Genomic DNA, 25087 nt, shown 5'->3' with positions numbered 1-25087 from the left:
TTGAATGTGAAATTCGTCTCGTAAAAATTTCTTTGAAACGTATTAGAAATACTAGCGGATATTTTGACGCGGTAGGTAGCTGAGGCAGTGTGAAGGTAGCCGCAGGATCCACCGCGTGGAAAAATTTCGAGTTAACAAAGAGCGATGGAAGACAGATTTCTCTGGCAGCCACCGGCACGCATATAGACAGCCGTCTAGTTGCGCGTTACTTTCGATTTTCCGCGTAATTACCTCCCGAGCATAGTTCCGCGACAGTCTTGTTATCTCGGCCGTGATAGATAGCGCAAATAAACATCTCACGGCGAAGCCAGGAGTCGCGTCGTGCACCTAAGATGGCTAACGGCAGCTCGGCCAAGAATAGAAACGCCTATTATTGCGAGGCCAAGAAAGACAGGGACCCCGGGAACAACGAGAAAATACCTTTTGTCGTGATTGCAACCTCCCCACCATGTCGCCCAAGAAAGTTTGTCGTTCGAGTTCCGTTGGGTGCGAGCGAGACCCCCCTCAAGTATATCTATGGTTCTCCAAATTAAATATTGGTACAATCAAATCGATATATTGTAAATACAACTGTGGTTTGTAAATAACCGAACGCGAGTTTGTCGGAGAAGAAAGGAAAGTCTGAAGAATCGCGAGATAAAAAGCCCGGGGGGTGGTTTTGCCGCTCGAGCGACGTTCCTGTTTTCCAGCCGACGAACGGAGGCGAAATAAAGTCGTAAAAAGAAGAGAGAAAGGCCGGAGAACGGAGACTAAGGAAGACGAGGGAAAGAAGGGAGCGAATGAAACGGAATACAGGAGGAAAACGATCAGTTTCCCTTATCGAGCCGCTCGTATCTCCTTGTAGTCCGCTCTATAATTGCCTCTTTTAACTAAGATTACCGGATTTAACTTCTGGATGGATGCGTGCCGCGTTCCGTGAACGGAAGACCGACCCGGAGCCTCCGTAGTCGGGTTTTTAAATTGGTTCTTATAACTTTGAATACCGGGGACAACGCTCGCGCGGAATCAAATAACAGGCGCCTTAAAAGTTTCGCGTTATCTCGGCCCTCCGTGTTTCTTCCGCTCTCGTTGACCCTTAACGTTCAATGGCGGAGGAATTTAGGCGAATCGCGTGGTCCACGACGCTTTAATTATCATCCAACGACGTTATTTCTGAGACTTCGAAACCACCCTTATTCGAGGTGGCCTTCATATTTGTTAAACAAACGAATTTGGATCCATTTTTGGAACTCGAGGAGCACGCGTTGCGGGGAACCGATTACAGTGAAATGGTTTCGCACGGTCTGGACTTGAAACCGAAAGGCGTGCCTCTGGAAACCAGTTCTTCCCGGAGGAATCGTCGTACGTCGTCGTCGATCTGACGGACCGAAAGGGTTTCGTGACAGGCGCGTTATCGTGGCTCGATTCTGCGAAATCGCGTCGATCCAGCCTGTTTCGAGGATGCTTCTACAGCCTGTCCGTGTTCGCTATCTCCACCAGCAGGATGAATTACCTTCCTACCAATTTCCTCCCGGCGCTCGCAGCCGATCGAGCTCGAGGTGCAATTAGAGGGATGCACTCCTTCTGCATGGTAATTCGGAGGAACCCGTGAATCGAGTGGCAGGAAAGAGGACGGAGGAGGGACGGAGCAACGGCGAAAGCTGGATCGAAAGAGGACGGGAGAGCCCGGAGAATGAAGCGCGACGAACGAAGCGCCATCCTTTCACGGTCGAAGGTATATCGGGCCATTATTTTCTGCAGTATTTTAACGTAAAACCCTCCGGATTCCTGGAGCCATCGTATCGATTCCCCCGCGGAAGGAACCGACCAAGGGGCGGAGAAGGGGTGGACGGCGAGGGGGGCGGGGGCGGCAGCTTCGCGCGGAGCTTTTCCTGCGATGCAATCTTTGAAAGGAGAGCCGCGTCATTACGTCGTGGCGGTGGTTCACGGGCCATTGCCCCACCTCCCCTTTCGACTACACCCCCGGCGAGGCCCCTTCGTGGCAGGCTTTTCCTTTTCTTCTTTTCGTTGATCGGTGTGCCTCGGTCCTTGGTCGATTCCACGGTGGGGCGACCCTGGAGCCGTACTTACCTCGGTTTCTCGATTCCGAGCGGCCCAATGACACATGACCCGACGCGCGACAACCCCATGCATCAACCGCGCGAACGTCGGCTCTGTGACGCCGTGCCACCCCCTTCGTCGACTACGCCATTCTCGAGACACTTTCCTGCCGGAGTGATTGGAGTGCTCTCACCCGCGTTACGCATAATTGCGCACCTTGTGTCTTTCGGATATCCCATGCGTGCTGTGAGATGTCTACGACGTGCAAAGTCCCAAGCATCGGGGCGGATTGTTCTCCAGCACTGTTCCCATCTTTCGAAGTAGTGTCATTTTATTAAGATTTGTAATTGTTCAAATATTGGTTGATGTTCGTTTTAACGAAATTTGGCTGATAACGGTTAAACATCCAAAGCATAGATGAGATATACGAGTCGACCTTACAACTTATGGACTTTCGTGGCTCAATTTAACTGCTATACCAATCTGAAATTCGAAGGTGATTGAATACTTACAAAAAAATCAATCACTTGAAAATCAAAAACGAATTTTTAAGAAAAATCGACAGGGGGTAGGTGCCTAAATAATTCGGCGAAAAAAAAAATTTCAAATCCTTCTGAAAAAATTATTTTCAGTTGCAAGGGTCAATTACAATCATTTTTGGTCAATAGACACACCCTCGAAATCCTACACAGTTTCCAGGAAAAAATTCGAATAGATGCTGATTTTTCGGCGAAATTGAAAACTTTGAATTCGTTTTAAAAAAATTATTTTCCGTTGTGGGAGTCAATTACAACCATTTTTGGTGAATAGACATACCCTCGAAATCCTACGCAGTTTCGAGAAAAAAATTCGAGTAGGTGGTGAAATTTTTCGGCGAAAATGAAGAATTTCAAATCGTTCTAGAAAAATTATTTTTAGCTGCAGGGGTCTATTAGAATCATTTTTGGTGGATAGACATACCCCTGAAATCCTACGCACTTTCGAGGAAAAAATTCCTTACCGAAAATCTAATATCCAGCAGGAATATTCTACTGAACTTTCATGCGTATGTTTAAAACATCATAACTCCCGAACGAATTGGGGAATTTTAATGTTTCGGAATGCAAGCAACGCGTATTTTGTCAAAGAATATGTAGAAATCCTAAAAATGTTCTAAAAGCTGTTTTTTAATCCAGTAAAGTGGAAAATACTTCAGATGTAAGGTCTACTCGTATACCTCTACTGTATCCAAAGGCTAGCGGTCGATAACCCTTATAGGTTGATACATTGTTATACCAACACCAGAAACCATTATAAAGAATAGTATTGCACCCATCATTAAGCTAGGAGTTTTTTCCCTAATTTTTCCAGTTACGATCGCACATCGAAAATAATGTCAAGTTTCTGAAAACGTCCTCGGTATCGTTAGTCGCGAACAAGCGGCCAGCACGCGGGTTCACAATAGACGTTCCCGGGAGGAACCGCGGCTCTATCTCGATAATGAAGCTACAAAGGCGAGTCTCTATTTACCCGCGAGGCTCGTTCGTTCTCTCCCCGTTTCTCTCGTTACTCCGCGCGTCGGTGTGCACGCTCCTCCGGTTTCTGGGTGGTGCGTCACGGGGATATCCGTGCTAACAAGGTCCACTTGGGTGGCGGCGGCCACGGGCTTACCTGGTCGTTTGCTTCGGGTAATATTACCGCGAGACGTTTCGCGGAGAGATGTTTAGCCGCGGTGGGTGGAGAAGGGCACCGCGTCCCTGACCGACGATCCGCGCCGATCCTTACAAAGTCGCGCCACGGATACGAGTTCCCCCGGTGCTCGTAGCGACAAAAATATTGCCGGTATTAGTAGGTATGCGATGATGGTTCGAGCCCGGGTCGTGTTTCTTCCTTTTTCCGGTGCCCGCGGCCCGAGTAACGAGCGCATGCAAATCGCTGCCACGACCCTATCAGTTATTTTTAATACGGCCGCTTGATGCCCGCCGCGACCGGCTGGATTTATTCGTCTCCGTCCTGCGACCTCCCCGGGCTGCTCGTTCGGCGAAACTTTATGGAATAACATCTCCGATGTTAACGATTCCTATTGAAAAGGGCCGGCGCCGATTTATGGAACGCCACGTCCAGCCGCGACATTGTTGCTTCCCGTGAAATGATCTATGGAAATGCGAGCCTCCGCGTCGTCACCGTGGATTATTCCGACCAAGCTTTATCGGCCGCGCAATAATTCGAGAACGTCGAGTTTGTTTAGACGTTCGAATAATGTCGGTCTTCGGGGTACGCGACACACGTACGAGTGGATTTTCTCTCGATAAGGAGCCAGATTTCGCGGTTACCCCGGGTGACGGGGCACCGGGAATCAAGGTCAGAGTCGTAAAAGCGAACGACATCGGCCGAGGAGGGTAAACCTGGTGGCCGATCGATGCAATCGTCTGCAAAGACGCCAGCTCTGTCTCCCTCTCGCTCTTTCTCTGCCCGGCTCGTATGCCATAAACGCAGTAGTGGGCCCCGGGTGCAAGCTCCGGGGTTTATTATCAGGCCAGGCTCCCAATTAAGCGGCAGCAGCTGTGAAAATTAATGGAGCACAGCTTTTAAGATGTAATTGGGCACATTCATAACTCAGGGTGGAAGGAGACCGGGAGAGAAAAAGCGGCCCGTGCACCAGCCGGAGTGGGAGGGGGAGGGAAAGAGAAACGGGAGAAGGCCAATCTCCCCTGCGCGGGAATACACTGTTGTAATTGATACAGCTATATATACGTCGGTTTTTTCGTCGAATAAAATGCGGCCGTAGGCAGCCGAGGCGTTTCCGTGCCCGACAATTCATCCCGTCTCGGATCTTTCTAAATAAATACCGTACGCGATTAATGGCGATCGATCCCGTCCAACGACGTATTAGCTGGGTGTGGAAAAGTGGATTCTAAAACGGTCAACGATGTAACAACGGGGGATACCGATCGAGGGATTAATTTAAGAAACCGACCATCATCACGGAGGGCGAACCGCTTAACTTATACGTCCCTGTTATTTTTATTGTCGGTGGATCAATATTTCTTTATCGTGAATGATAGGGCTCGGAGGATCCTTCGTTTTATCTATCCTCCAGGCGATAACGCCAGATTCTTTTTTATCCACGTACGTAATAATTTGGATTCTCGAGAAACTATAGAATGCACTTAATGTGCAAAAATATAAGAAATTCTTAAAGTAAGATACGAATTATAATATTTAGTGCTTGAGTCTGGTAATAACGATTGCTTTGGAAGAGTTTGGAGAAAGATTTAACCCTGACTATTCCTGGTATTTAAGTACCCCAATCCGTTTCTGATTTTTGACTAAAATAAAATTCTTCTTCAAAAAACTAATTTTCAAGGAAATGAATCTCGACGAGTCGAAACGAAAGCTTGCTCGTAATTTCTGTGTGAGTGACGCGCAGGGGGTAGGTCGAAGGAGAAGTTGGGCGGAAAAATGGAGGCAGGAGGATCGTTTGAAACGCCACCGCGGAGGGAAAACGTGGAAAGAAGAAGCGCGCAGGAGATAGGGAAAGAGTGGATTCGTGTGTCCCTGTTGCTTCCGCGAGATGGTGATAGCGACGATGTAATAATACCGAATGACGCGGCATTGTGCTCTCGAAGGGCATCCTGAGGGGGTGGCGGGAACGCGGCCGGGGTCGGACGCCCCTTCAGACGCTCGTAAACATTTCGTAAATTTGCTCCACAGGTGTGCCATCGCGGCAACTAAGCCATCCACGCCCGACCGAATTCGCCTATTTACTTGCGCGACGTACACCCTACACACAACTACCCCTTTCTGGGGCTCGTTATCCCTTCCGGCGCGCTGATCTTTGTTCCGTAATTGCGACGTCTGGAGTTTTTCTCCTCCGTGGACCACGGCGGAACGCATCGGGAGGAAAATTGGGATTGCGTTTTCGTCGTGTTCCTTCTCTCGAGCTAGGGGATGCCGAACAATGTCCTTTCGGGAAAGATCGTTCGACTCGGTGACTTCGTTCCGAAAGTGGAAAAGTTCTAGCGATCATTATATACGATACAAATGCTTTCTCTTATTATATAATAACTTATAATCTAGGCATCAGATATCTTACATCAGTATTGCTACGTATGTAATTGTGTAAAATTCTAGATTCGTTCATAAAGTAACTTCCATTTATTATGAATGAATGTTTTAAATATTCAGATGAACCAAGAGGGCTAAACCTAGTTTTAGAATCGACCTAAAATTTTACTCCAGTAAGCAACTATGAAGAAGATTTGTAATCATTGATGAACGAAGACGATTTAAGAACAATTTATCGTGGAATAAATAATAGAGATTGCTATGTATTTTGCAACGATCCCTTCTTAAAAAGAAGGGATGGTGGTAGACGAGTAGTCGTCGAAATATGCAATATGTGAGCACGAGAGGGAAGTTTAAGGAATCAGACTGGACACGTATCGGATGGATATGGTTAGGTGGTGTGTTTGTTGGATGGTGGAGCCGCGATGGCGTAGGTGGCAGAAGAGGTGGAGAAGGATGCACCGTTCCGGAAACTGCGCGCGGATGTTTGCTACGTACGCGTCGTACGAGCAATGGCGGCGTAACCCGCTCCACGTAGAGTGATGAAGGAGCTTCGTGCTCGGGATACCGGTTTCCGGTTCGGTTCCTCGCCGATAATCTCGATCCTGCCGCACCTGCGTCTACTTCTCTTTCTCTCCCGTCGTTTCTCTCCCGCCGTTCCGCGTGAACCGCGTAAAAATAACGCGAACCTCCGGGAAGAAATATGTAAAACACGAAAGCCCAGGCGCGCGCGGCACGTACGCCGTTGCATTTCTCGTTTCCTGTTTCCCTTTTTAACCCCTTCCGAACGAGAAGGGAAAAATTATGATTTTCGAGGCGCTCGTAACTGAAATTCGATTCGAACGGCAACCATCTTGGAAATTCTCCATCGCTAACCGAGAGCCATTGCTAATTTTATAAACGATAATATTATTGTGAATTATTCACTGTGTTTCGTCAGAGATTTATATCGTACAATTCAAATTGACAGTGAATAGTGTCATCTGTCGGTATCTCGAAGATATTACACAATTTTGTAGTTCGATAATTCATTTACGAATATTTTCAGCGACAATTCTTTCCTGTAGATTCTACGTTAAAACATTTTAGATAATTCAGAATCCTCGAATGCGTTATTCTTGGATCAGTTGCCAATTGCTCGAGCATCTCCATCGTTTAAACAATCTCGTTTTCGGGCGGCATCTTTGTTATTGATGCTCTTCCCTATTATGTCAGGCCCGAATGTTCGTCCAGGCGCGTACACAAGGTCGACAGAAACGTAACGTCGAAGCTGGCGCGTTGCAGGAAGGCCGCATCCGAAGAGCCATTCGGTCGGCGTGTTCCCTCGTGGGCTCTATTAGGAAAGTGTGATGGAGTTTTGCGAGCGCGATTACACCCAAATGAGAATTACCTCCCTGCCAGTGAGTCTCTCTCTCTCTCTCTATCAACATGGGGTCGAGTGGAGTTCAACCCTTTGGCTGCCACGCCGTTACGCGTCTCCGCTCGTGTGTGGAATAGGTGTTGGGCGTCGCGTCCTCGGATAATGGTCGACGAAGGGGAACAATGGATAGAAAATTGCTTTATGCTCCGGTTCTTAATACATCCGGGGCTGAGGGATCCCCTTTTGTAGGAAATTGTGTCACGATGCTCGACGTCAATTTCATTCTCAACAAATACTGAACTGTATGACACTTTAAACATAACGAGACAAACTACATTATTTAATATCAAAGATCTCGACCAGAGTTCGATGCAGAGTGTCTCTCTGGCCTCGAGATCGAACCCTCCCGATTCCTATCTACGTATCTTCCTACAAAATATTTATTTTAAAACGAACCACGTCTAAGAGTATATTAGATTTATGAGTAGCCCGATGCAAATGTTAGCCTCCGCAATTCTTTCTCCAGGCTCGCCTAATCCTTTTACGACGCTCCACTCTGGCCGTGGATCGAAAAAGGGGGAGGAAACTGGTCATCGACGCCTTCGTTCCAATCGCCTCCGTCGAATCTCAAAGGCTTTGGCCCGCATATTGGCCGACTCGTATCTCCCGTGAAAGCTCCCCGAGCTTTTGTTGTCTCGCGCCCACGCACACGCGCTCGTACGTACGTGGACCATGTGGGACGGCACGTACGCGAAGGGGGAGTGTGGGGGCTCTCTCGCGCGTTATTTAGCGACAATGTGTCGCGCATAGAAACTGCCTTAAAGCAGCCAATAAACGCCGTTACGCGGCCGTCCTAGGCCGCCTCTTTCCCCCCCGCGGCCCTCGGGGGCCAATTTCGTCAGATTTCAGGAAATTGTTGTTACGTCCAGAAACGGCGTCTGGTGTCGCGCGCTGAATCAACAAACGGGAATCGAGAGTCACGCGCCACCCGATGGCTGACGCATTGGTCCGACGATCTGACGAACTTTCCTCCGCCGGGAGTCTTTTACGCGATATCAAATTTTTTCAAAATTATTTACTCCTCGTTTTAACAGAAACTATCGAATGTCCACTCGATAAACTAAGTTCGTCCTTACAATGCAATAGATTCTATGCGGAGATCTGGCTCCCACGCGCCGGCAGTAATTCAGAAACAAGGGCCCCCGACGCCACTAAATTCCCCAGAATCAAAGCTACCCCCCTCGAAACCGATCGCAATATTTCGCGAGGAAGACCGTGCATCAGGAACGTTCGAATTATCAAAACAGGAAGCTATCGATCTTTCGGTGGACGTGCAACGCAGGAGTCGTGATTCCTTCACCTGGCCAAGATCGGCTGGAAGAGGAAAAGCAAAGATACCACCCCCAAGGGCCCGGTTCCCCTATTAACTCCCTACGTGCCGAGACGGCTAAATGTTCCGTTTTGCGCCCGGAGATAATGAAAATTACAAATAGCCCGGCGCCGTACGTGCGTGCACGTTGGTCCCGAGCCGAATCCCGACGTCGAAAGTTTCGCCGTCGGGACGCCGCGGCCGGACTTATAGGAAATTGTCGGCCGTTATATTTGTCGGGAGGGGGCGGCCAGGAAGCCGGCCATCGCGTGGAATACATTCCAAGTGCCGATAAGTAGATTGGCCCTGGCCACGGGGGGGCTGATTCCGTGAGATTGCTGGGGACCTGGTCGTTCTGTTGTTATCTCGAGACAAATGTCTGGGCGTCGTGACGCTCTGCTCTATAGAGACGTTCCACAAAGTCTTGGGAACTTTGGACCTTCGACGAATTTGCTAATTTCGGTCGTTCGAGTTAATTAAATCTCCGGGTCTAGATAGACCCATGCAAACGAATGCTTTCGAAGTCCTGACGTTCCTAAGTGAAATAGTAAGATTCAAATGTGGGTCAAAATGGTCCTAATGTATAATCCAATTCGCAGAGGTTGTTCGAGAAATAAGAATCGTGTAGCATCAGGTACAAGCTGTTGTTAACCTAACCTTGACTCGTTAATACACAGAGGGTTGCCAAATATGGAGTGCAAGGGTCGTGTTGGAATTTGATAGAACCGTCTGGTCCAGGACTAATAATTTCTTTCTCCGCGCGAAACAGAGCAACCCCCGGTCTGCCACCTTCAGAGCTGGCGTATCCACCGGGGGGTGGGTTGGAGAGCAATGCATTCGGGGGGGTTACCAACAGCAATAACACGCGCGCGCGTCGGTGAAATTAGTTTTCCAGATAATCATCTCACGGTATTGTGTGCCGCGTCTCGTAGTTTCCGGGCACGGATGCGGGGGTGGACGGGCGAAGGTGGAGTCGACGGGGCAGCTGTTTGGCGAACGCGGCTTAAAATATAAACACGGATTAATGCGGAGTTACGAGCCCTGGCTCGATAAGGAAGGCAATTTTCGCACACCGTCCTGCGGATCTGCTTTTTCTCGTTTCCCATCCGCTTCCAACCCGCTTTCTTTTCGCGTCTTTTTCGTCGATTCGAGGTTTAGACTTTCCACTCGATACAATAATTCGAGTCGTAGCGATTACTGTCGTTGGGGGATCTTTGGAAATTGGACCGGCTACTTTACAAATAATACATAAGCAAGAGTCGTGGCCCGTCTACGTGTGTCGCTATAAAATACGATTAAATGAATTCATCCCCGTGCAAAGTTTCGACCGGTTTCAGCGAGACGAGAGTCGGTGCAGGATTAAAAATCTCGATGGCGCGGCTAACAAACCAAACAATACAATTTTAATCAAACCCGGGGATGACGTTCCGCCGCGACGGGGGTGGAAACGCGTCGTCCTCGCGCGAATCAAATAATCGTCAATTCGTCCCCAGTCGACGTTGCATTCTTCCACGGGAGGCAAGGATAAAAGACAGGAAGCATGACGTCCTTCGTGCATCGACCCTCGGGTTCGCCCCCCTCTGCGTATTTCGTGGCGTTCCCGGTGATTAATGTTGCCGAACAAATTGTCTAGAAAAACATGTCGTAGCCGGGGCATTTCCCGCGCGTGCAGTGCACCCTTTATCTGCCCGGGCCCGAGCCACCCTTATTTCCCTCGAGCGTGGAGGAAGCACACACCACTTGCCACCCCCGTTTCTCCTCTTTCTGACGCGCCACCCCGTGCACACGGGGTCCGTGTATACATGCCTGCATACATACATTACGCAGATGATATCCGAGTAATCCGATTTACTTCGACTTCGCTATCAACGTTAGAGACCCCCGCCCCGTTTCGGGTAATTATACACCAGCCGTGCAACCCCCCGGCCCGCAGGCTCGACTGACGCTTAACGAGAGATTAGATGATCCGATTTCATCGCCAGCTACGATCGATTGACTTTAGACGGACGCTGCGAACGCGTTTCGAGAGCCAGCAGTTCAGCAATTACAATATTTAAAATTCTAAACGGAGAATAGAGGTGATTTATTCCTCAAGTTTGAAATTTGTAATTTTCCTTCTTGAGGCACTATAAAATATTCTGTTATTGTACTTGTGTGTTCGTTAATCTTTGAAGAATGAGTGCAACACGAGCCTTCAGTATGTTTCAGATATCACGAAAAGATCGTTCCAAGTTTATTTCAGGTCTTTTTTGATAAACATAAAGGTTTTCCATACGAAACACGCGGCACAGTAGTATTTCTGCGCGGCGAGTCACGCGGCTGTTAAGGCGTTAAATTTACGAAGCTAAATGTACCGTCGCTATCTCGGCCAGTAACTTAGATCAGAGGGAAAAAAGTTTCCGCGCGCAAGAATATCGGATGTCGCGGGGGGAGGGTTTTTTCTGCGCGCGTCGGGTCCGGAAAACGAGCGGCAGAAAAATTCCGCGCGTCGGATTCTGAACGTCATCTCGTTAAAGTCACGCACGACATCGGTACATCGTTTGCAAAAAACCCCTCGACAAGCCACGGCGTGTCTGCTCGTTCGCCGTGCTCCTCTCCACTAAATCTTCCCGGTATCTCGCATCTCTCCGCTTCCCACCTGCGAATTACAAATTACCGGAGGACTCGCAGGACTGCACCGGGCCCCCGTTTCCCCGCCTCTGTCTTTGGCGCCCTTCGAGCCTTTTCGCCGCGAGCGTCGCGGACGTACCGATATCCTCCGAGGAAAATTGCTAGAAATTCGTTACTGGGGAAACATGTAGGTTCGTCCAGCTTTAAATTACGTAGGGAAAGTAGCTTCATAATAACAAAAGTTCATATGGACATTATCTCTAAGAATGAGAATGGTTGATTCCATTCGACTATTTATGAACAAAGACCAGCATCTAACATTGAATCTGTGAAAGTACGTCGTGTGTCAAAATGGGAAGTTTCATGTATACTTTGAGTTTTTTTTATTCTATTCGTGAACAATTGAAAGCACACGATTACAAGAAGTACAATAAATTCTGCATGTCTTTTTTAACCGAATGGTGTTGAAGAAGTTTGGAGTATCGAAAGTCGCGTTCTCGTTTCGAGAGCGAGAAACGATGGAGGAAAAAGAAGAAGGAACGCGAGCGGAGGAGAGCAGGGGGCAAAGAGAGTAAAAAAAGGGCGGAGGCTGGTAGCAATTTCGTGGTATTATTTACATCGTCCGCGCGGGACGCGGCGGTCACGCTTTATACCTGATCAGCGACACGGGGCTGTATAGGCGGAACGTACCTGTATACATTTCACCTTTTCGTAGGTAAACGCGCGGGCTGCACGAGCGCGCGGGGCACCGGCCGTCGCATAAAGCCCGGATTTTATTACAAGAGGATTCAAATTCCGCGCACACGGCGAGCCCCTACGGCGCGCCGCGGAGAAACGAGAGAAAAGACCGTAGGAATATAAAAAATGCCGCCCCGGACCACGTGAATCCTCCCGCGGCGTAAACCCATAAACCACTCGCGTATTCTATTTCTCGCGGATAAAAATTTCGATCCCAACATTCTCTTCTACCGCTCGTACTTCGCTCAAAATCTTCCTACGACGCGTATTTCCGATTAATCGAGGCGAAACTTCCTGCTCTCGCCGGCAGAGGGCTACGCTCGACTCGTCTCTCTCGCTAGTGCTCGAGTCTCACTCCTCGTTTGGTCTATTTCTTAGCGTCTAAGCTGGCACGGACTCCTGCTATTCACAATTTGTTTATTACAAACGATAAAAGTTCTTGAAGAATACTCGAAGACACTATTCCTAATGTTGAGTGGCTCACTTGGGGGCGGAGACTCTGAGGTTCGAGGTGCATGGATATCATTAGGAACAATAGAAAACGATAAAAGTTCTTCAAGAAATAATAACACGTTGTTTAAAAGAATACTCGAAGACCTATTCCTGAAATGTTAAGGTGACTCGAGGTTCGAGGTGTGTGAGTGAACCCGTACAAAGGCAGAGAATTGCACGCAAATTTCGGGGACCGTTTTCGTTGCATCTGCAACGGTGACATCAAAATCTTCGACGATGAAAATCGTGCCTGGAATGGTAGCCGCGTCGCGAACAGCGAAGCCCTCCTAGGAGGAACCGTCGGGATGAGAAACGCGCGCAGCCCCGGATATGTAACGCTTCCACGTGGCGGGCGGAGATGTAGGGAAAAGATTTCATGGCGCGGAGATGGTAAACGGGACGCTTTAGGGCCATCCCGAGGACGAGCGGTCAATCTAAACGACCCCTTATCTGCTCCAACGGGCGAGGCTTTCTCTCTCGGGCCAGACTGTTTATTCCTTCCGTAAAATCTGAATAAAAAGCGGTTACTCCAAGTAAAACACCAGAGATCGCCGAGATCCGGGAGTAACGGGCCTTTTCCTCGGGCCACCGCGGGGGATGGATGGCCGCTAGCCGCGTTTTTGGAAGACTAAACAACCGCATTTGCGTCGGGAACGGCGTGCTTAGTGGCGTCGGTGCTTTACTGCCGCCACGTGGCCCTAAAACGAGTGGCACGAGTCAACGTTTGGTCGGACGGAAAGAACTTGGCCCCGTTCGATCGCCTTTCTTCAACCCTTGTACAAACCCTCGTCGTTCCATTAACTTAGGAATGGATGTGCGAATGGGAATATTTATTAATTGGTACGGCTAAGGAATGTCTGCCTACCATTTGTTTCGATCGAGGCAAGAAAATTTTTGCCTTCACCTCTGGGCACTCACAATTTACCACAAAATGCAGGAACTATCGTATCAACTAAATACCAGATCACTAATTCCAACCATCAGAGATCGTCATGAAATCATTTTTCGAGTCGCAGGCTCCCTCGAACGAGTCATTTGAACAGGGACCTTGGCGCGATCGCGTCACATCGATCGCCATAATACGCCCTGGGTCCCCCTCTCGAGAACGTCCTTGTATTTCACCGGGCTGCGGAAAATGAAGTCGGCCTCGACGTTCCCAGGCGTCTTCCGGACACAGACGCCTCTTTCCAGACGTCGAAAGGCCCGTTAGCGTTCGCGCGAATTCTCAAGGAGGGGGCGGAGAGGGATCGTTACTTTCCCGGTTCGTCGACGCGTTGCGTCTGGTCCCGCGATTCCCTATGGCTAAGGGAGACGGGGGTGGATTGGTAGGTCGGCAGTTTATAACGGCGTCAGCAGTTGGTACATATAGTGGCCCCGGTGCCCGGAGTTTAAGAGACTGTTACAAGCTGACGCCTCCGTCGCTGCCGACGGAGATGGGGTGAAAATCAGGCTATAAGGGGGGGAGGGCAGACGGTGAGCCTTGGTAGGGGGAGGAAAGTAGACGAAGAGGGTGTTAGGTACGGAGAGAACCGGGTATCAACCCTCGACCCGGCGACGAGATGAGTCTGACCCCGACGACGAGGTAGCCGGTGACAATCGGCCGGAGTACCCACTACCCCATAACGGGGGAGGGTTGCGACAGCTGCGGACCCAATAACTTGCCCTCGCGAGCCAGAGCTGCGAGCAAGGGGCTCCGAATGGCGGTAACGTCGCTTGATGTCCGTGCACGACTCCATTACGACAACGTTGCGCAGATCTCCGGGTCCACTCGAATTAGTTGACTAGTCGTAATCGACGCCCCCGCGTTTCTCCTTATTAGCGCGACTACGTGGCCTTTGTACCCAGACTATGTTTCTTCGAATCACGAAAACGTCTTTTCAAATTGTTAGAATATCACGGATCCCAATCTAGGAAGTTAAATTTTTCTTGGAGCTTACGGATTGCAAATATGAGCTGTAAAAGTGGTTTCATTTGGAGACGATCGTTTGGGGGGCTGATGTGTTGAGGTTCTAGGGTCGAAGAGTAAGCTTCGAGAATTTATTCCAAGCGAGATTCATTCCCAAAAGGGTCTTAGATTGAAAGTCATTAACCCTTTGCACTCGATGGACGACAAACTTAATACATACCATAGCTCCATTCAAGTTTCATTTATGATAACAGGAACTGAATTCAAAGAAAAAGAATATAGTACCACTCACGCGTTTTTTCATTACAAAAATTGAGTTTCTAATTAGACGCAACAATCGACTGATTTTTTTAGCTGACACTAACTCGATCATTGTTTATTCTATATCTGCTACTGTTTACGCGAAATAACAATCCCATAGCACTTCACACTTAAAAGATATCGCCACTGTCCGGTTTTAGAACACCCCCTGCTTATATTGCACCGAGTCAAGGTGTCGAAATGAGCGATACATTCCTGGGGGAGGGCAAGGCGATGGAAAACCCGTGGAAAAGCCGACGGGAGTCGGGAAAATAGTTGGAACCCGAGCTGCATCGGACGTTGAACGTTTTCCAGGGATCCCTTTATTGGCGGGATCGTCGAACCGCCCATCAACATCAGCGCGAAACGACGCGCCGGCGCTATCGCGCCTCGGGAACACGATTTAGTGACGACCCCGGCAAAACAATTATATAAATTCCAGAGAGGGGTCGACGTTGGGGGAGGGGGGGGGGGGCAGCGTACTCTGCCACGGAGGTAGGAATTTTCCGAAAAACCGTTGCGTCGGGGCCATAGATTAAACGCAGCCGAGCTGCACACGTCGAGCCGGGGCCACGTCGATGCGACGCAGCCGTGCGGCTGCGGCGGGAGCTATCAGTGACACGTCGCGTGTTAAATCGCTTTGTTGACACACATAACCTGTCTACGCGTATCCGATACGCGCGATCGCCGCGCAGCTCGCGTTCGTTGCGCTTATACGGACGACCCTCCAGCCACGAGAAAATTCCCCGCGAAACGAGCAACGGGTTTTTTTTCATTTTTCCTCGACGCTCTCCACCGACAGGGTGTCCATTGCAACTCTTTCCTAACGACCGGGTCCTCGACTCCGTGCCTCGCGAATATTTTTTTAGGTCTTCATCGAGTCGAAAGATCGCAATCGGGTTGCTCTTGTTTCGCCAGCAATCTTGAACCACGAGTTTGTTTATTTATAGGGTTGGAAAATGGATCTGCAGTTTGCGTAGTAGTTCTGGACTCTCTGAAAACGAAATTTTGGCCTCGTAAAAAATTTCACGGATATTGATCCGACAGCCAACGTGTTAATCCGAACGACGAACGTGAGTGATGTCGGTCCTAAGCCAGAAATGTGACTGTTCTGTCGAGTTTCATATATCCGTGTGCTCTGGGACAGTCGAAGCTGTATTTCGCATGCTCAATAAAATCAGACAAGTGTCACCAAAAATGTCTAAAGTTCCCAGAGAAAATTAAACCCAAATTTCCCCGCCGCGATGGGAGTTCTGGTGGTCGAGAGCAAAAAGGTAAACACGCGGGGAAAAGCTGCTGGCAAGTTTTTCAATATCCGGGCGCCGCGGCTAAACAGATCGTAAAGTATCGATAGAATCGACGCCGGGGGTGCAGCGCGGATACAAATTTTCGACGTGGCCGGGCCGGCCGTTCCAACCCCTAAATTCGTGGACGCGCGGGGGCGTCGTTGGCCCGCGATTTTGCCAGCACCGCCGTCCGGAAACCCGATTACACGCTGGAAGGATGCTCACGGCCTACAATGCTCATTGAATTTGTCGAACTGGAATTATGTATCGCGGGAGTAGCACGAGGAGAACGGAGGGAGAAGCGAAATGTGGTGTGGGGGGAGAGGGGGGCACGGAAGATTCGGGGTCCCGGCGTAGCGAGCCGATCGAATACATTACAATGAGATCGCGATCGAAAACCGGCCGGAAAGGGACGAGAAACAACCTGGAACGAGGTAGAGGAGGACCGTTGAAAGAGAAAAATAAAGAGGAGGAACGGGCGCGCGAATCGTGCATTATATTCGGATAAAATGATTTTATCGATCGTAAATGCAACGATGGCCATCGCTGGCTTATGAGCGTCTGGATTTATAACCCCGACCGTGTCCTCGGCGTTTGGTTCGCGCGGGGAGAGCCCTGCAACAAAATCGTCCTCGAAAGACGATTCGGAACGCGGCGTAAAAACTCGACGCGGAAGCGTCCCTTTATGACTCCATCGCTCGGGGGGGGGGATTCGTTTCTTCTGTCCTTGTCGATGCTGATGAGGCGAAGAATTTAAGAGGAAAGACGTCTTCCTGGGTATATTAGGTTTCTCTGTACCTTGTTAACACATCAGCGACCGGGGAACGAGTATTCTCGTTTTACGACAAGCTTGTGCTTTCTAGTAATTTTAACACAGGGAAAGAATTTATTATCCGCGTATAAGTCCTGAAAATTTCAATAAAATATATTAATTACACGGACATTTATCACGTTTTTAGTATACACATGTTGGAGGAATTCTGTGTCATTAAAATCGCCGTGTAAGAAAGTTTTAATAAAAATGCAACGTCGTTAATGTGTTGACACTTTGACTGCCAGGTTGGAACCTTAAAATTTTATATTAGACTACGTGTAGTATTCGAATTTATTAGCATTTTGACTTGAGGATTGATATGGATGGAAGTCATAGAGTTAGACAAAACAAGGAATCATCGAACATTGTGTACTCTTGTACAGAAGTGGCTACAACTTGCATAGACTATCTTTGCACATCCTGTGCCCTGTGTAGGATCGAGGACACGTTCGAAATCAGGCTGCGTAAAATTGTCACAGCGGATCTTGACCCGGATCATCGGATTCAAGATCGCAGGACAGGCGAGCGACACGTTTGCGCTTGGTGTATCGTCCCGATCCCCGATTCGATTCGTTCTGTAATGGGCAATGATCACGGGGACGGCTCTTCGATCCTCGCTAATGCGAAAGCTCGCCGTTCGCGTCGCATTAGTCCGCGGTTCTCTCTACACTGGCGAAATTGATTACCAATACCGACGCGCGCGGTTCCCTGACTCTCGCGTTTCCCGTGTCCGTGCAGTAATGATGTTTTGATGCGGGGACCCCGGTGCACCGCGCGTATCGACTGCAGTTAACTAATGGAAGCTCTTCGATAATTGCGAGCGCCGACGGAGAGTAAATGTTGCCAGCGCGACAGTAATCATCGTTACTGGTGTTTCTGGCCGCGCGGGAAACGAGCACCAACGACTCGCGATCGTTGGATCGAATCGCGGACGCTCGTCGATCGTTTTCTTCATATTCACGAGAGTCCATGTTACTATTCGTTATATAAAAAGTAAAATTTTGAATACGAACAGTTCGAAATACATCGAGTCGACAGGTATTCGAGTTCCTTTTGAGTTTCTCGATACACAGTCGACGGGAAACGTCCCCGAAACTGTATAAATCGAATCCACGCGGTGTATAAGCAAATTCAAGCATTATTCATGTATGCGCTACGGTAGCGCACTAAATTTCGTCACGGCGCCGGAAGGTCATGCGGGAGACACCCTCTCGTAACTCCGGCTTTTATGCCTTTTTTTCGCGGCAGAAGCGTGTCATATGTTCTTGCCTCCCTCTCTGGCCATAAAAAGTAACGACGAGCTTCGAACCCGGCCGCCCGAGCATCAGCGATTTGTCAATCGAGCCCGAACGTTTCCGGTCCTGTCCTCTCGAGCGACACCGTGACCGCGGTAAGTGGGTTAATACGCCCACGATCCACTGCAAATCTTCCAAATAATCAAAACACCAGTTTGCAGAATTGTACAAAATGCTTCCCGAGGCGAAAAGAAATCGAAAAGCCCACCATTTTGCCATTTCGAGGCTTCAGAAACTAAACTGAAAGAAACATCCAAACGATTGACACGCGATACTAACGCTGAGTGCATATATAAGCTAGATTCTTTTTATTTCCGCGAACGTGGCGACGCTAGAAAGAGGGGGTGGGTTCGATAAGCTCGTTTATTAAATCGTCTTCGTAGTACAGAGGAGAGCGTTCCATGAAAAATTCAAATTCGGATCCTGAAGCGATGACGAGGCGACGGGGGCCTAGCTTTTCAACCCCTGTGCGTGACGAGGCGGGTTTGTTTCACGCCGCGAAACCGAGATGTACCCCCCTCCCCTTCGTACGGGGCTCATAATCAAAACTGCATTAAAATCCTGAAAGCGGGACGAGGGCTCGGTGAAAAGTGTTTTGTCATCCAGGGGTGGCCGCTGCGCAACAATATGCTCCGCCCTGCGCGACGAAAGGGGCAGAGGAGCGAGCTGCGAGGAGTTAGGATGCCTCGTTGCATCGTAAACCGATAATTTTAGTGGGCCGTTACGATAGCACGGCGATAATAATGCCGTAAAAAGCTCGTCGGCGTCGCCAGTCCCGCGAAAATAGAGCGTTCAATCGTTGATTCCTTTTTCCTCCGGGCCTCTCGATCGAAATTTATGATCGGAACACTACTCATACGTCTTCCAGAGACGGGGAGAAAGAGGCCACCTGAGGGACCGTGTAGCGTCCAAAGTGGTTTGTCTAATTGCGGGTCGTTCGGTAGCCTCGCTTTTACTGCGATCGTAAAATCGATTTCTTCTTCGCTTCGTGGGTGTATCGTCCGCGTGAGGGAGTGAAGGGAGATCGATTATCGGGGAAAAGAAATTTGAGAATCTGTGACACGACGCAATGATCGTGAGTTTCACAAAATCGAGGCTCGCCAGCCGCTGCCACGACAGTGAAATTTTATTCCGTTTCCCGGTGCGTCCAGGTTAAGTTTTCCCCCGAACGGGCAAGATATTTTTGTCGGTTTTCCGGCTCGGCCACCGTAGAAAAGAGAGGAAAGATTGGGGGCAGTTGCCGCTGCTTCTGTTTCCGTCTCTCTCCCCCTCTGTCAGCGTCCCTCTTCTCCTTTGGCCAGGGGCTGCGCGCCATTGTTCGGGCGATATTTCAGCCACGGGGGTGGTTGCCAGGAGGGCGGCGCGGGGGCGGGCGACGGTAGTCAGCTGGCTGTGACACGCTGCCTACGCCGCCAAAGGGGAACCAGAGGCGTTTAGGAGTATTTGGGGGCTGGGAAGGGGCCCTCGGTTTATACAAGCAGGGATACTCTTTCATCCAACGATAGCCGAGGCCTTGACTTTGAAGGAAGCCTGTGTGTTGCCGATCCTCTTGCCGCTTATGTACTCGTTCCGCTCGTTTCTGGGTGACGGTGGCTCTGTTCTAGGCGGTCGGTGGCCGTAGAATTCGAAATTTACTGTCCCGTGTCGCACGATATCTGTGTTATAAAAGCAGAAGCGTTTTCGAGTTTTGGGATCACGAAATTGATCGGTATCGAAATTCCCCGGTGTTCGTTGTTGGTCTAAATTCAAACTTGAGTATTTTATCTGACGTTCTGGTGAAACAAAACTATATTGTTAACACGTTGACTCCTACGTCGTCTCAGAACTTGTCTGAATCTCAAATTGAAATGTTAAAGAAAATAAATTTGATTGGGATTCATGAATTTTAATCACTGATTGGTTACTAGTTCTTGATGTTAAGTTTTACAATCATGAGGTTACCCAAGGGGTTAATGTGGCTACGAAAATAATTACTAAGAGTGTCTCTAATCACTGTCACTAACTTGTCTAAAATCACAGTTTTGGCCTGGCATAAATTTGGACGATTTAAATCTAGACGTAAGCAAATATTCAATCAGCTTCGTTTTACAAATATTGTTGTATTTTCCATATTTAAATTAAATCAATCACCGGATAGTCCAAGGAATGAAATTTCAAAGTTGATCAAATATATTCGTGTATCAGACTACTAAAATCAGCATCGTCAACAAAATGAATTCCCAAGATTAGACGTTAAAGAAACTGTAAATAAGACTGTAAACATAAATTCTATGAGAAATTGTGGGTAGTTTTCACCCATCCAAAAACAAAGTATCCCCACGGCCATTTTGGGAAGTTTAACAATGGACGCGTTAAAAGAATTGCGTATAATCGTCGAAACAGCTGCCATCAGAATGCAAGATCCTACTGGAGCCGACAACGGCGCTTCGATTTCCCCATCCCCGGTATCGACGCCCCCGCATTACCATCGATATCGATACTCGCGACGCGTTAATCGAACGCGAAGTCCCTAGTCGGACGTCTTGGAGTCCCTTAGCCCGTTCGGTCCAGTCGATCGCGACCGACAGTCCTCCATAGGAGACTTTAATAATCATTATTCATAAGACTGGATCCCCGGGAGTCGACCAGGCGTAATACCAAGCAAGAAAGATGCGCCGCGAAACAAGAGAAGGGGCCGTGCAGCTGCGCCCTCTCCTCGTCGTCACGGAACCATGGTTTTCCAGGACGAGAAGGGGGTGTGCTCTCGAGTCAGTCGAGCAGAAACCCAATCACTTCCGGCGTCTGCGCCCATTAGGGCGCCGCGACGCTGACGTCGGCTGACGTACGCCGTTTCGCCCGTCTTCCTTTCTCCCGCGCGCCCTCCGGCTTCTCCTTCGGTTCCCTTTCCATCCCCCACCCCCCCTGCGATCGCCTCCGCGCGGCAAGCCCTCCTTTGGACCTCTGGCAGCCTCGAAATAGACCGCAGATCTATTGTTTGGAAAGCGCTCGCACGGAAGCTCCTTCACCGTGGCTAATGACGTATCGAGGATGCCTTGCTTCTTGCTTCGTCTCTCTCCAGCTTCTTCCGACAACACGCCGCCCCCTTTTTATTCGTTGTTAGCTAGATAATAGGTCGCGTCGTACTCGGGTTTCCGTGGTCGGAGGCTGGGGGGGGGACGAGCTTGCGCCCTGCGGCCGCCTCGGGGAACAATTTTTACGCTGAAACGGAGACGCTTCGAATCTAATATGCGAGGGACTCGAGTCTACAGAAATATTAATTTATTGTATAGGTATTCAAATAATAAGTACAGTAAAATAGATCAACAAGAATTAAAAATAGTATAGTTAACGAGGCTCGGTGAATTTTAAAAAAATTCATTCCCTACGACGCCACGTAATTTTAGAATTTTTAAAAATCTTATTCTAAAGAAATGCTAACAGACACATCTTAATAATACCACCGACAAATGAAAGATATCAGATTTGGTTTGATCATAAATTCCATATTACATTTTCGCAGTAGAATAGACCCACGATGGGTCGGACCAACGAAGATACAACTCGTAGCTCGCGACTGAAATATTTTTCGATCCTCCACTGAACGTTCCACGTTCCCTCGCATAATATTAATCGCCATTTAGCGCTTGGAAATTCTTACTTCGTAATAATAATTCTGTAGCGGAGAAAATATTTAAAACGATGAGAAGGGAATGGTAAAGGTGTCGATCGGAGGAACGAGGTGTAGGTGATCGATAGAGGGAGCCGAAGTTCGATTCGTCGTAGTTCCCTTGCACCTGTAGTCCTCTTTCGGTCGTGCATTTCGCTCCGGCCACTTCGTCAAATTAACATACACGATTCGGCCGGAAATTACGTCCGACAATTACGGACCTTACGCCGATGAAATATCGACGGTGCCGCCCCGACCAGCCAAATTGAGATGAACGATACATTCGACGTACGTACGCGCATTCTGACCGAGCTTTCGACCTTATCGCGTCGATCGCCTAATGCCCGCTACCCGTGATCCAGTGATCTACATAATGAGTCATGAATACGTCTGGCTACCTGACTGGAATCGTTATCTCTGATTAACCGAATAGATTCCTCGCTAGAGACGCCAGGGCCCTTGAAACGCCCTGGCGGTAAATTAGCGATTCCACATTAAGATCGTCTCGCGATATTAACTCTTTCACGGTGCAATTTTTCTCCTGGAAACGAGCGCCCTATCCTCGCGAACCGAATTGAGAAATAATGGCGGCCGACGCGCGAACGTCCGCTTGAATATGCGTGCGTTTTAAACGCTCCTTACCCTCCTTTCGCTTACGTCTTCTTCGGTGATAATTAGTCGGAACATAGCTTCATTCGTGGCTAGAAAAAATGGAGGCAAAGTATAGAGCAACGGGTGCTCGTTTTAATTAAGATGAAGATGATGGGTCGAACGAGGTCGGAACGTTTAAAACATACGCGTAGTTAAACACAGCTTTTGCGGATCTGCATCTTACCCGCACTTGTTACGTTCTTGCAACCTCGAATTTAAAATTATTTTGGACGCATGAAGTCGAGTTTCTTTAAAAGAGAGAGAGTAGAACAGAGGAACCTTTAATCATTGGGGTTTGTTTTAATGTTAGATCTTTGTGTGTTTCAGGTTCATCAACGCGAGGCGTAGAATCGTCCAGCCAATGATCGACCAGAGCAATCGAGCCGGTAAGACGAGCCCCATTCTGTCAACAGATCCTTACACACACACATACACCGTCGAAGACGCGTATAATTTCATGTCACCTGTGCCGGGCATGCATCACGGATACGTTTATCCGGCTTATCACGAGGATTACACACACGGTCCTTATCGTTTGACGTAGATCGATGCGTCGAAACGAAGGAATTTAGCGTCCCCTATGCATACGAGTGCTCGTCGAATCGACCAATGTCTTAATTAAGCTAAGTTCCCCCGAGAACGTTTTTGTTTTGGGTGTACGTTCGAACGAACGTAAACTCTGATAAATTTTATGAAACTTTATTATACGAATTTTATATTAATCACTTTAATCTTTATAACATTCATACGATTATAACGATGTTTTTCTGTTGCCTTTTAAATAATTTTAAACTTACTCTCTATTATTAGAAAAAATTGTTTTATCTTTCGTCGCTCTGGAACATTGTAAGAATGTTTGTTTCTATATCTTTTCTAGTTAAATCTTTTAAGTTAGTTCGATGATTGTGTACTCCTTATAATTTTAGAACTTATCGTCGCCTTGTTAGCGTTGATTAGAAGTATTCTGGAAAACTGGCAATCACGTCGCCAGTTAATTCGAGAAAGAATTGACCGCGACGTGTTGCCTGTGCAATTTATGTAACGGGTGCTCGGAAGTCCTCGGCGTCTCCAAGTGCCGCATCCACCTTGATCATTTATTAATAAACTAACCGTCTGAACCTTATTAAAGCGTTGCTGGTTTTGTTCCCTTGGAGTCAATCGTCCCCGTTAATTCGTTTATAGCTGTTCTCCAATCTTTTCTGTCCTGTTGTCAATTTCCTTTCGTAATATCGAACCAGCGATATCGACGTTGAGAAATGGGGAGAAAATAGAATAAATCCTTTCTATATTAATGTTAAAATTCGATATATCGTTGATGTTAAATTCAGGATTTAACTATTCACGGTTCCTCGTAGAATATATATTATCCAAAGTGTTCTTCAAGAATGTGTTCACGATTAATTGGACGACGAATACGGTGGCTTTGAAGAACGTTCCCCGCGGCGGAAAATATTTATCCAGATAAAACGAGGGTCGCTGTATCGCGATACACCCGAGCCGACGCCGACCAATTTAACGCGACGCCCCCGCAGCCATCTTCGACGACGTTCGAGCCGCCGAAAAAAGCAAACAGAAGGGAAGAAAAACACCGACCCCCCCCCCGGGTTTCCGGGCCGTGTAATCTGTAAAGACGTCGCGTTTACGAGGAGGGAATCACTTCGTTTGCAGTAAAAGGCGACAACAACGGTTACCTAGCCGGATCGGGGGGGTTGGAAGTAACGTCGCTCTCTGGGGTTCAAGGGTTCGCTTGTGATTCGGATGATGGCGGGAGGGCTGTTTCGTGAAGGCCCAGGGTGAGCAGAGGTGGATAACGTCCCGGATAACGTTCGGATAACGGCGGGATAATTGGTAGCGGTGATCAGACCGAGTTTTACGAGCAGCCAACATGCCCCTCGCCTCCTTCTTCGACACGAGACGGTGTCTTTTCCGGCCTTTCTTTGTTTCCTGGCACCTGGTCCGGTTAAACGGGTCGAAACTGGCTCGTATTTTTACGATTGGCTCCCTCGTGCGAGTTACGGGCTGTTTGCTATGAAGAAACTGTCCGCGAAAAGCTTTTCCCCCGGGGAATCTCGAGTTTATGTATCCTCAAAAATTGTGTACCAAATGTACTCTAGAGGGACTGGTGATCGTAGAATTATTTGTTTTGGTCGATTATAATAGTTAAAGTATGGTAAGATCGATGGAAAGTGGATAGTACCATTCGGGGTAAAGACAAGTAGAAATATCGGATAATGGTCAGACGCAACTTCGAGATCGATTATCTTGAAAACAAAGACTCTTGCAAAAAATTTTATTCTACATGTTCGGTGCACTTCTGCACAAGGAATTGCCCTATGGTCGGGTAAAATTCGTCTCTGTCAACGTTAATAATTTACAAGCGTGAGAAGCCAATTTTAAGTAGAAATGACGCGATGTGGTCAGGCGCTGTGCTGAATTATTGAACGATCCGTTTTAAATCTTTTTCGTGCGGAAATTCGATACAATTTTGTTACGTAAATTAATAGTTTACTTTCTATGGAATGGACAGTGTATA

General features: G+C 48.3%; 1 protein-coding gene across 4 annotated transcripts in view; it reads left to right on the top strand.

The window, feature by feature from the left end:
- Positions 1–25087, top strand: part of LOC122399100 (homeobox protein homothorax) — a 500548-nt gene that overhangs the window by 447132 nt on the left and 28329 nt on the right. For all 4 annotated transcript variants that reach the window (XM_043399504.1, XM_043399502.1, XM_043399501.1 and 1 more), the window contains one exon: positions 22882–22940. In XM_043399504.1, coding sequence (XP_043255439.1) covers positions 22882–22940 — 59 coding nt within the window. The remainder of the gene's footprint in view (positions 1–22881; positions 22941–25087) is intronic.

This window comes from Colletes gigas, unplaced genomic scaffold (assembly GCF_013123115.1).
Source record: "Colletes gigas isolate AHSC1104 unplaced genomic scaffold, ASM1312311v1 Colletes_gigas_Sc00012, whole genome shotgun sequence".
Lineage (NCBI taxonomy): Eukaryota > Metazoa > Arthropoda > Insecta > Hymenoptera > Colletidae > Colletes > Colletes gigas.
Note: the sequence above shows the minus strand (reverse complement) of the source record. Positions and strands in the feature narration are given on the sequence as shown.